At 44.4% G+C, this 12,658-nt stretch overlaps 1 protein-coding gene across 2 annotated transcripts in view; it reads right to left on the bottom strand.

Moving 5' to 3' along the window:
* Positions 1-8,375: 8,375 nt before the first annotated feature.
* Positions 8,376-12,658, bottom strand: part of mcoln1a (mucolipin TRP cation channel 1a) — a 72,907-nt gene continuing 68,624 nt past the window's right edge. For both annotated transcript variants that reach the window (XM_060854932.1, XM_060854933.1), the window contains one exon: positions 8,376-11,840. In XM_060854932.1, the coding sequence (XP_060710915.1) occupies positions 11,804-11,840 (37 nt within the window). In that variant the 3' untranslated portion in view covers positions 8,376-11,803. The remainder of the gene's footprint in view (positions 11,841-12,658) is intronic.

Below are 12,658 nucleotides of genomic sequence, written 5' to 3'. Positions count from 1 at the left end.
GCTTGCCTCCAGCCAGTGATTTGGCTCCTAGGTGGCAAGAGATTACCCAGATGGAGTTACCAGAAGGAAGCTAGTGGCAGGATCAATAAGGAGGAAGGAAAGAAGGGAAGAGACATGGGGAGGGCAAGGAGGAGAAAAGGGGGCGAGAGAGAGACTGTACTGGAGGGTGGCTCAGTGGTTAGCACTGCTGCCTCAGCGCCAGGGAGCTGGGTTCAATTCCAGCCTCAGGTCTGTATGGAGTTCGCACATGCTCCCCATGTCTGTGGGGGTTTCCTCTAGGTGCTCCAGTGAATTGGTCGTTAGGTGTATTAGTCAGTGGTAAATATACAGTAAGGGTTTGGATGGGTTACTCTTCAGAAGGTTGGTGTGGACTTGTTGGGCCGAAGGGCCTGTTTCCATACTGTAGTGAATCTAATTTAAAAAGGGGTAAATGAAAGGTGGTGGGGAATCTGAAGCGCAGGAGGAAGGCAGATAAAATACAAAACAAAGTGTTTATGGGATAAAGACAGGGAAATCAAATTCAGAATAAGATGTTCAGCTATAATCTCCTCGAACATGAGAGCTAACTCAATGGGCAAATGGCTGACTTCTACCACTAAATTTTCTGGGTTTTGGAGCGAGGTTGGATAGTCAAATTCAAACAGCTCTCAAATCAAACTGGGGTTGGGGAACTGATTGGGACTTCTGTTTCAACACACACAGCATATCCTGACCACACTGCCTCAGAAATATTTGCTGTGTGTGACTTTAAAGTTATTAGATTAGATTACTTACAGTGTGGAAACAGGCCCTTCGGCCCAACAAGTCCACACCGACCCGCCGAAGCGCAACCCACCCACACCCCTACATATACCCCTTACCGAACACTACTGGCAATTTAGCATGGCCAATTCACCTGACCCACACATCTTTGGACTGTGGGAGGAAACCGGAGCACCCGGAGGAAACCCACGCAGACACAGGGAGAACGTGCAAACTCCACACAGTCAGTCACCTGAGGCGGGAATTGAACCCAGGTCCCTGGCGCTGTGAGGCAGCAGTGCTAACCACTGTGCCACCGTGCTGCCCATGGTACCCCACCTCCCACAGTGATCCCACCCCCTGCCCCCAGCCTTCACAATTGCTTTTTTAACCAACACTGAGGTCTAGACTAACATTCTGGACAATTCATTCAAATCCTACCTCAGCCACCAAGTTCAAACAATAAGCAATAATCTAGAATTGCAAGCTAGTCCCCGTGAGGAATTACCATCAGTTAGTATAAAAAGCCAGCTGGTTCACTAATGTCCATTTGTGGGGAAGGCAATCTGCTACCCTTACCCAGTTTGGCCTCCTTGCGATTCCAGACACACTGCAGTGTGGCTGACTCCTAACTGCCATCTGAAATGGCCCCCAGCAATCGGCCAACAAATACTGGCCTCACCGCCATCCACGTCCCTTGAAAGAATAGCTTCGTGATTTTCAGAAAGCACACCAGCTCTCATTTGAAATACCCGCAAGCCTGTATTGTAAGGAGAAACAGGCTGACTTGCCCTTTTTAAATTCGGTCTTGGATTCCCATTGTTTCAGTCTGGCTGCTTGGCAGAAGCTGCTCCCTTACTGAGAGGGTGGACTGGCTTTTCCAAATTATGTTTGATGCATGCAGGGATCTGTCATGGCAATGGAATTAAGCAGAAGTCAACTCCTGCTGCCCTCTGCCTTGGCAGGAGCTGCTGCCAGGAATATGCACGCCTGAAAAGCCACGAGATCCAAGTTAAATCTTTCAACAGTTTCTCCATTACTGGTTTCTATCACAATGACACATTATTTTTGCTGTCTTTTAAAAGAAAAGACACAGCATTATTATTAGTTTATAACAAGATCGCCCAGGCATTATAACCGGCTTCGAAATAGATCACTGTTCTTTCATCCTGTGGCTCAACACCATCCAGGATGAAGCAGCTCACTTGTCACCCATGTATCCACACCCTCCACTACAAACACTCAGTAGCAATAGTGCACACTGTCTACAAGATGTACTGCAGAAATTCACCAAGGGTCCTGAGATAACATGTTCCAAAACCTCAACCTTCTAGAGGGACAAAGGCAGCAGACGCATGTTAACACCATCCTCTGCACATTCTCCTCCAAACCACACGTGGACCACAGTGGTTCACGGCAGCAGCTCACCACCATCTTTTCAGCATGCTGGTTCAGTGATTAGCACTGCTGGCTCATGGCACCAGGGACCCAAGATTCCTGCCTCAGGTGTGCAATTTGCATTCTCCCAGTGTCTGAGTGGGCTTCCTCCCACAGTCCAAAGATGTGCAGGTTAGGTGGATTGGCTGTGTTAAATCACACAGTGTGTAGAGATGTCCAGGCTAACTGTGGGAAATAAAAAGTTACAGGGGCAGGTCTGGGTGGGATGTTCTTCAGAGGTTCAGTGTAGACTCAATGGACCAAATGGCCTGCTTCCGCACTGGTGGGATTCTAAGATTCTCCAGGGCAACAAGGGACAGGCAATAAATGTTGGTGTAGCCATGATGAGCACACCGTATAAAAGAATCTTTTTTTAAACAAAACACAGTCAGTTAGCATTAAGGAACCTTGATCACAGTATTTGCTCTGAAACTTAAGTATCTTGGTGAAGGAATAGCTCAGGAGGAATTACTGTGTGAATGATATATACACTAGCCGGACTCTTGCAATTCAAAACGAAGGACCAACAGGTTCATTTCCAAGAGTTTATTCATTTTCCATGCATTTGGGAGCTAAGCACCCTCACTTGCCCTCACTAAGCTCCAGTCCCTTGCCTGCCCTCAGTCCATTGGCCCATTCTTTCTCCCCTCACTAGAATTCATCCTTCTAGTATCTTATCCCCATTCCAACACCACACTGCTTTACTCACCCCCACCATGACCCCTGGTTAGCTCAGCTTAGCTGAACTGAAGAACATAAGGGATCATTAGGACAGGTAACAGGAAGCAGAGAGTGGGAAAGGGGGGAGATGGAAGTAGCTTCATGTTTGGGATGTTCGATGTCGAAAAATCTCCAGCGGAGCATTTGTCACTTTTTCTCACACTGAGCTGAATTTGTTGTAAAGAATTTTTGCATTTTTTTTAAATCATGGGATATGGTCATTTCCAATTAGACCAATATTCATACCCATCCCCACTTATAGAGGGAGCACATAGGCCTAGAGTCACCTAAAGGCCAGACCGTAGAGTCGGAGAGATAGACAGCACGAAAACAGACCCTGCGGTCCAACTCATTCACGCCGACCAGTCCCATTTGCCAGCATTTGGCACATATCGCTCTAAACCCTTCCTATTCATATACCCATCAATTTGGGTTTTACAGGTTGTAATTGTACCAGCCTGCACTACCTTCCTCTGGCAGCTCACTCCAAACCCACACCATCCTTAGCGTGAAACAGTTGTCCCTTAGGTCCCTTTTAAATCTTTCCCCTCACCCTAAAACGATGTGTTCTAGTTCTGAACCCCAGGGAAAAAATTATTGTTGATTTACTCTATCTATGCCCCTCAATTTTATAAATCTCTACAAGGACACCCCTCCGCTATCAACGTTCCGGGAAAACAGCCCCAGCCTATTCAGCCTCTCCCTATAGCTCAGGCAGGGAGGACAGACTTCCTTCTGCTGATTCCTTTTAAAGACTTCTACATCTGGTTGAATCCTTGCGCACTATATTAGTGTGCTCAAGTGCCATTGTGTGCGCATGTATGCACACAAATGCAGAAATGCATAAAAGTAAGCGAGGGAGTTAGAGAGAATTAGAGTTATTGTCACATGTACTCAAATATTAGAACACAGGAGTACAATGTACGAAGTCACCATTCACTGGAGCCATCTTGATTTCAAATTCATTCTTTTATTTCTCCTGTGGATTTTTAAAATTAAGAGCCAAAAGAAAAAAAAAGTCTAGATTTTAACATTCTTGGCCTGTAGTGCCACACAGCCTGCGAGCTTCAATTCAGAGAGCAGGAATGGAGAACTGTGGGAGACGGTCATCACTGCAGTTGTGTCCTGTCCCCTGGTGAAACCTAGGAGGTATTACTTTCAGTCCAGTCACTGATAGCGTGACCATAATAGGAACCCATCACCATTCACCCACAGCCCCTCAACAGAAGACCTTAATCCACAGACACAGAGAGAGAAAAACATACCATCAGAGAGTCAACAATCAGGAACCGGGTAATAACTTACAGCTGCTACCATCAGAACACAGGCGGGCGAGAGTCGGGGCAATAAAAAAAACTTCATCACAAAGGATTAAAGACAGCTCACTGACACGCAGATCAGAGCAGAGCCTGCTGTTTTACGACTTACGCAGAATTTCTTAACCAGGACTTATTTTAAACAAAAATAACTTCCGAAATCTGCCAAAGTTTTGCCAGGGTTGTCGACTATATTAAATATCTGCAATATCCTTTCAGTTCCCCAGCAGGGGGATAGGCCTGCAGGATAACAGCCCTGAGGGATGCTTTCTGTCCTGTGTGAAAGCTATTGCAATCAGGGCACCAGAGAACTTCTTCAAAGTTGCTGAAATGCTGACTTCTCCACCTCCTGTTGCTGCCTGGCTTGCTGTGTTCTTCCAGCCTCCTACCTGTCCACCTTTGGAACAACAGAAGCTAACGAGTTGAGAGAGGGGGAAAGGGGAGGGGGGAAAAGAGTGCAGGACTTTGCACATTTCTCCCCCAGTATTACCATGAACTCCTCCAGAATGCAGATTTCTTTTCAAACAAATTCACTCACAGGCCCATTCCTAATTGCCTGGGGTTGTTCAGAGCAGGCTGGGACATCTTCTGTCATTAAATTGCTCACCAACGTGCAATGACCCAGCTTCTTTGGCACAGGAAAACATCTCATGATACTTCATGGCCAATGATCAAGAGCTTGGATAATGAGGCACCTTGCAAAGGAGCAGTAAAGGGAAGAGGATGAACATTTTAAAATGGAGGCATTTGGGAGCAGAGGGGTTACAGGTGGATGTCTGGTGAGAGTCAGGACGTGGCCAGCAGTTTCAGATAAGTTTGGTTTTTCGGTGCAAGGATAGGATATCAGCCAAGAGACGCAGAAACAGCTATGCTCACACAAGGAGTGATGTGGTCAGTTTTGGCAACAGAAGAAATCTTACATTCAGAAAATCAACTTGAACAGTATTGGCACATAGTCTGGTTCAGCGCAAGTATGGGGCCAGGGAGCAAAATGGAGTTGGAGGTGAGGAAACTACATCCCATTAAGTCAAAGGAGAGAGGTTTGAAGATTAAATAAAAGGACGACCCTATTAATCATAGAATGGTATTAGCACAGGAGACCACCACTGGGTCCATGTGAGAGCAGGCCTGTTCTTAGAGATATTTAAACCCTTATCCTCACCTTTTCTACACTAGCCCTGCCAATATTCTCTCTACAGGCATCTGTCCAACACTCCATTGAAAGCCAAGGTTGAACCTGCCTGCAGCCCTCTCTCAAGGCAGTATATTGTCAATCCTAACCACTCACTGTGTTAAAACTATTCCTCACGTAGCTGTTGCTTCCTTTACTACTTCTGTTTTACATTTGTTCTTGGGGTGTGGGTGTCACTGGTAAGGTCAGCATTTTTTGTCCACCCTGTTTGCCCTTGAGAAGGTGACACAGCTTGCAAATCTATGGTCCTCCATCCTTCCAAAAGAAAAAGGGTTCTTCGCCCATTTACTCTATCCAGACCCTACATGATTTTGAGCTCTTCTACCCAACTCCCTCCTAATCTTCAATTCTCCAGGGAAAACAGTGTGGAAAGCATATCAACCCTCCAAAAGGCATCCCAACCAGAGCCATACCCTCTTACCTTATTCTTACATTTCTCATGGCTAATGTACCCAGCCTGGACACCATGGGGAATTTAGCATGGCCAATCTGGGTTACTACCTGTGGGTGTAACCCAGAGGAAACCCACGCAGACACAGAATGTGCAAACTCCATACAGACAGCCACCCAAGGCTAAAATCAAATCCAGCTCCCTGGCGCTGAGACACAGCAGTGCTAATCACCATCATGGCCAATCCACCTAACTGCACATACTTGGACTCGGACTTGATAGCCTCTCCAACCTAACAACTTGACTCATGTTCCTCATGCCTGGATCCAGTCTTGTAAATTTTTCTGCCCTTTCCAAATACCTTCCCATTCACCCTTAAGCAGTGTCTAATATTGTACAGAATACTCTCGCACATATCAAACCAGTGTTTTCCCACAAGTTTATCATAAATCACATTGGTTCATAGAGTACAAAAACAATTTAACAAATCCAGATTTTGTATGAATTCAAAATGTTGGAGGAATTCAGCAGGGCTGTCAATATCTGTGGGGAGAGAAACAGAGTTAACGTATTGAGCCCAATATGGCCCTTGGTCAGTTCTGAAATCTTGCAATCTAAAATACCAGAGGTATTCAGGTAAAACTCTTCCGGGCATGCCCTGGGACATAGCTCCTGCAGTGCAGCATCCCTGCAATAGGGGTAGGCCATTCAGCCCCTTTAGTCTGCTGCAACATTTAAATATGATTATAATAAAAAAATTGCATTTTTTTTTATTCATGACTGGATGAGGGCGTCACTGGCCAGGTAGCATTCATTACCCATCCCTCAATTCCCAGAGGACAATCAAGATCAACCACTTTCCTTCAGGTCTGGAATCACATGGAGACTAGGTAAAAACAATGACTGCAGATGCTGGAAACCAGATTCTGGATTAGTGGTGCTGGAAGAGCACAGCAGTTCATGCAGCATCCAAGGAGCAGCGAAATCAACGTTTTGGAAAGGCCTTTTGCACGAAACGTCAATTTCGCTGCTCCTTGGATGCTGCCTGAACTGCTGTGCTCTTCCAGCACCACTAATGCAGAATCACATGTACACTAGACCAGGTAAGGATGGCAGTTTCATTCCCTAAAGAACATTAGTAAACTACATGTTTTTTTTCAAAAATCGACTCATTAGGCTTAATTCCAATTCCACCAATTGCTATGGTGGGATTTGAATCCTAGCCCCAGGAACATTTTCTGGGTCACTGGATTAACAGTCCAGCAATAATACCACTAAGCCTTATGGATTGACCATAAAAATTGGCCCATTCTTTCCAGGGATTTGCAGTCTAGATGGGTTAGCTATGGGAATAGGGTTGATAGGGGGCTCGATCTAGGTAGGATGCTCTTCAGAGGGTTGGTGCAGACTCAGTAGGCCAAATGGCCTCTTTCTGTACTGTAGGGATTCTATGATTCCACACTTTTATACTTAATATGATCAGATTGGTGGCAGGGGTAAGCTACTGTTTTATACTACGCAGTGTGAAGTACACAAATTTGGTCCACTCAGTTAGACCCATTTGTGCCACAGTATTGCCTCCGCTAGTGACTGACATTATTCCCTCGCACAGAACCCTGTTCTTCATTAGCAAAAGGAATACGTCCACATACTGCAACCTTTTCAATGTGAAAGGACTATAGAAACAGCTAAGCCTCTGCTGTATCCTCAGGACAATGCCGTTGCCCAGTTTGAGCATCTTACCTGGTTTGAACTGAATCAGTTAACTAAGATCAACAGTTAACATCTCTTGCTGTATAACCATAGTCCAATCAACCAGCTTTGTTGTTATTTCTAAGCTAAAATTGGCTTTCTTGTGTTTCAGTCCTGACGCAAACGCGATGACTTCATGTCTCTTTTTTTAGCAATGTCTTCATATAAAACTGCTAAAGCAGTGGGCATGCACTCCAGACCTTTGTGATGGTAATTTAGTAAACAGTGGGAACCATTTCATGACAAAGTTAAGTGTCCAACAATGTTTTTTTTTCAAATTCAAAATGCTCAGCAGTGTTTCAGCTGAATGAACAGGCAGAGAGCTGAGGCTTCCACATCAAAAAGAGAGAAAACAGAATGCTTACAGACCAGTTCCCCAAGAGTTAAGGAAGGAGGACAAATCTTTTTCTCTTTCAGTGAGAGATAAACATATGCATGTTGCAACACATAACAAATCAAGAGTTGCAAATAGGCATTCACCCAAAGTGTTAACAGAGGTTGTATCCTTTGTTATTCTAGGAAATGATGTACAGTCTTACAGTAAACACAGATCATAAACACTTTTGTACTCATTTTTACCTGTTATTAAAAATAAACAAATTTGGTGGTTTACCAGCATGTCTCATCACACAAAAATGCATTTCATTGCACTGCCTCTGCAGTCTTGAAAAAGCACAAGATTACATCATTTGAACTAGAAGTTCCGCGGTTAAAAAAACACACTCCAGGTCGCCACAGACACAAGGTCACTTAGAGACGTTTACAGGCAACAAAGAATCAGGGACAGGATTCAGAATAAAAGCCCACACATGGTGAGTACGTTAAATTTAATTTATTATTGTGCGCCTTGGAAACAGCTTAAGATAGGAAATTGTACACAGATTGTTATATTACCTTCAAAAAGGACAACTCTGGAATTCTGAGCAACACAGAGGCAGAAAACACATGGAAACATGCAGTTGAGAAAATGGTCCACATTGTCAAGGCCAAAACAAATACAAATGCGCACTTTAATGGTCTAAAACAACTTGCATACATCCATAAAATGATCCACAACAAGGAGTGAAGAGAACAATGTTTTAGTGAAAACCTTCAACACATGGATCACAATTGACAATTCCTGGTGCTTCCACATACAGACCAAGATGTGGGGCAAGCTCCTGCACAACACAGGATAAACACACAAGTCTGGCAGTATATGCGGGGTTCAGGCACATACCTGAACGGACGCTGAGCGCAGACTCTCCATCAGAAGTGACCTCCAGAGTGCACTGGGCACAGACTGCTTTCAACATTGGACAGTTCAGAGAGGTTACTCCAAATGTCAACATGTCCTCTCTTCTTCTCAGTGACCTTGTGCACTGCAAAGTCCTCAGTTTTTAATGTGGATTTTTCTAGAATTTACCATTTTCTCCCTCTTCCCCACTGTCTGAAGGAAGCAATTCAGACAACAGCCTCAGGCAAGTATCTCGGAGAGGTCTCTCAACACAGTTCAAAAGCTGGCCAGAAATCACCACAATCTGACAAGAGTGCCCTGCTCGTGTCGATCACAAAATACCCTGAGCCACAAACCCTCTGCCTGGGCGTAGCCCAAAGCCCCCCTCTAGCACCTCAGCTCATAAACCTTGCCCACTCTACCTCTCCCCTAAAAAAAAAGTGTAACCAACTAGCAACTGGACCACTCCAGACTGTTCTTCAATATCTGAGGATGGATTATGTAGCGATGGAAAGTGAGACAAGAAATGTGGCACTTAGGTGATGGTGCAAACAGGGTTGGCACCAGAAAGATACCAGTTCTTGTTATTAGAAACTGCAGGGAACCACATGGATTTGTAACCATCAATACCCAGGCAGCACAGGGCTTGCAATGCCTCTTCAGTGACCTCCAGCATCTAAAGGCATGGACCAGGGAAATACATCAAAGTAAGTAAAGGAAGGTTATTGCCCTGAAGACACTGAAGAGTGCGATGGATACTCACTCCCAGCACCCATCTCTCTCACTCAAACAGCAAAAGATTGTGGAGATGGTCTGCGATTTCATTAGACAGCATGACAGAATGGACTGCTTCACTACATGGAGGAGTGTGTCACAATCCTGAAGACAACAGACTAAGCTGAAAATATTTACTGAGCTTTTCCAGAGCCAACTCAAACAGCTTTTCAATGCCTTTTACTGTACAAGGTCAGGTCATAGTTAAAGTAGACTGAAATATAAAAGCATATCTCACACACAGCATTGTGATACCATGTGTTTTTTTTTGATAGTGTATTTGCAGGCAGATCAGGTTATAGAACGGCTTCTTAAAACACTCAAAACTCCACTCAAGGCCAAAACTTTGTGGGCAGGCCTCTCGCAATTCAACTTCGCACAATTCTACTGTACTTGCACTTAATATGGTATAGTCCTAACAGGAGCTGAAAATGTGTTGCTGGAAAAGCACTGCAGGTCAGGCAGCATCCAAGGAGCAGGAGAATCGACGTTTTGGACATTCCTGAAGAAGGGCTCATGCCCGAAACGTCGATTCTCCTGCTCCTTGGATGCTGACTGACTTGCTGCGCTTTTCCAGCAACACATTTTCAGCTCTGATCTCCAGCATCTGCAGTCCTCACTTTCTCCTTGTCCTAACAGGAACCAATATCATAAAATATTTTAAAATGTTTTAAAATATTTTAGCTCTCACTTTTCTAAATAGAAACTTAGACCCTTTAACTTTACAAACTCTTAACTCTGACAACTCAAATGCAGTGGGGATCCCACTTGTACCAGAGTTTCAATTCAGACATGACTTTGTTGACAGTGCCTCCTGATTCCAATACACGCTGCGCAAATTCATTTTATCAGTACGATGAGATTAAACGGCCTTGAACTGAGACTTGAAACTGGACAGTGGGACAGCTGTCAATAAGTAGCTGCAGCTCTGCAGCATCTCAATAAGTAATGTCGCCCCAGAAGGGATACACACAGCAGCACAAGTCTCAGTCAGAATGCAGGTGACTGGACAGATCCACATCCAGACACTATATAGCTATCAGCAAACAATTAGCTTTGTGCACATAATTTGCATTACGCAACTACCCTCCACTCCACACAGGAGAGAATTAACCCTCCTTTTGTGGGCAGGCATCATTGGAAAGCACTTTTTTTTTTAAATGGACTCTGTAGTGCACACAGTTTAAACAGATTCCATGGAATAAATAACCATTTGCTGTACGATACGGCTGCTAGGCTTGCGGCTACTAGGCTTGCTGAGTCCATCACCAACTCCAGTTCATTGACCAACATTAGCATCCATCTCACACAGAGGGCAGTAAACGGCCTTGTGAAGTGACGCCTTGCATGATTTGTTTACAACGGAGAAACAGGCTTCCCAGACGATGCCTGGACTTGTAGGAAAACCAGTAACAGAAACCTAGAAAGCCAATAAAAAGCAGACATACGATGTTCAGCCCTGACAACAAAGGGTATACTGGCCTCAGATTTATACAGCACAGTTTCACCAGCATATTAGCAGGGCTAAAAGGATTGAGTTGAATAGACTAAGTCCACAGGACAAAAGATTAAGGATGATGCAGTTGAAGTCTTTAAGATTATAGAAGTATCATGTAAACAAAGTTAATCTCCCAATTACCCAGGATGTAAATAAACCATGGAACAGATTTGCAAGAAGGAATAACTTACAGACTGATTATTTTTGGGAGTACAGCAAGACTACTAATGACTACACAGCTCCTGTTTACCAACACACTGATCCAGTTCATTCTCGTTGGGTAGAAGGAGAAGATTATTGTCAGAGAGAGGCAGAAGCCAGGGGAGGAGAGGATTTAGCAGAGAATGCTTTTCACACACTGAATAATGATTGAAGCTTCCAGCAACAGCCGTCTGGTCAACTCTATGTCATTTCCTATCCAGCCAATGGAATATGGGGAAGACAAAGATTTCGATGCCTCCAAGTTATTGAATTAAAATAATTAAATAACAAGATAATCTCACAACAACGTACCCTTCATATGTAAAAAGTAAAAATCAGAGAAAACATTCCTCCTTACTATACACCTGCCAACCATTTAATCAGTTATTTGGAGAAAGGATTTCCATTTCCTGTCTCTTCAAACCATTCTGCTTTGCACTGACACTGGGGATATGCCTTCGCCGATCTTGGTATTTCACCGGAAGGCTTTGGTTATCGTTCACTGCACACAACCAACTGGAATCACCACACAAGATCCTGGCAGCACCTCGATCAGACGCTGTAGTCAGTTTACCAAGAGGGTGTCCTCATAAGTGGTCATCCTGTGGAGAGGGAGGGAGGATAAGCAGGTTTTCAAACCAAGACTCTGCCACACAAAAGACAGCTCCCGAAGCCACACAGAACAACCAGTCACTATTCCCAATCATTTTGGGAGCAACGCTGAACCAAATCAAGGCCTACCAATCACAGCGTGGAATCCCCTCTCAAAGTGTATTATGGGTCTTCCTACAGCACAAGAAAGTAGCTCAGCACTATCTCCTCAAGGGCAATAAATGCTGGCTCAGCCAGTAATACCCACGTTCCACAAATGAATAAAAAAAGTCTCCCAACCCCCTCTGGTTTCGTTACAGATCTTGGTTAATATTTGAGTGCGAGACTGATTGGGAATACCAGCTTCAATGAATTTTACGGCCCCTTGGTGATCATAGACAATCATATAAGTATGGGAAAGATCATACAGCCGATCTTGTTACTTTAAGCATTCTTTAGAAGGGTTCTTCACCAACTGGCCTACCTTGCTACCAACCATTCATTCTGCCCATGAATGGGCACTTGTTGAGACACATTGGAACAATGGAGATCTGGTTTGATGGGGCAGTTACAGTGGTACTGAGCCTTCAATTCTCCGATTAATGCCACTCGAAAAAGGACTGCTATCCATTCTGTGGGCTTCAATCTGGCATTAACTGCGTTAGGGAAGGGTATATCCCAGTGTGCAGACAGGGGGTACCTTGCAAGGCTCAAAAGGTTAAAATATGAGCACAGATTACATGAATACAACTTGCATACCCCAGGATACAGAGAAACAGATACAGAGAGCTGATGTTGAGGTGTAAATGATGTTACGGGGCAGAGAAAA

The sequence above is a fragment of the Hemiscyllium ocellatum genome, chromosome 45, assembly GCF_020745735.1.
Source record: "Hemiscyllium ocellatum isolate sHemOce1 chromosome 45, sHemOce1.pat.X.cur, whole genome shotgun sequence".
Taxonomy (NCBI): domain Eukaryota; kingdom Metazoa; phylum Chordata; class Chondrichthyes; order Orectolobiformes; family Hemiscylliidae; genus Hemiscyllium; species Hemiscyllium ocellatum.
The sequence above is the reverse complement of the archived record's forward strand: the minus strand, read 5'-3'. Positions and strand labels throughout refer to the sequence as shown.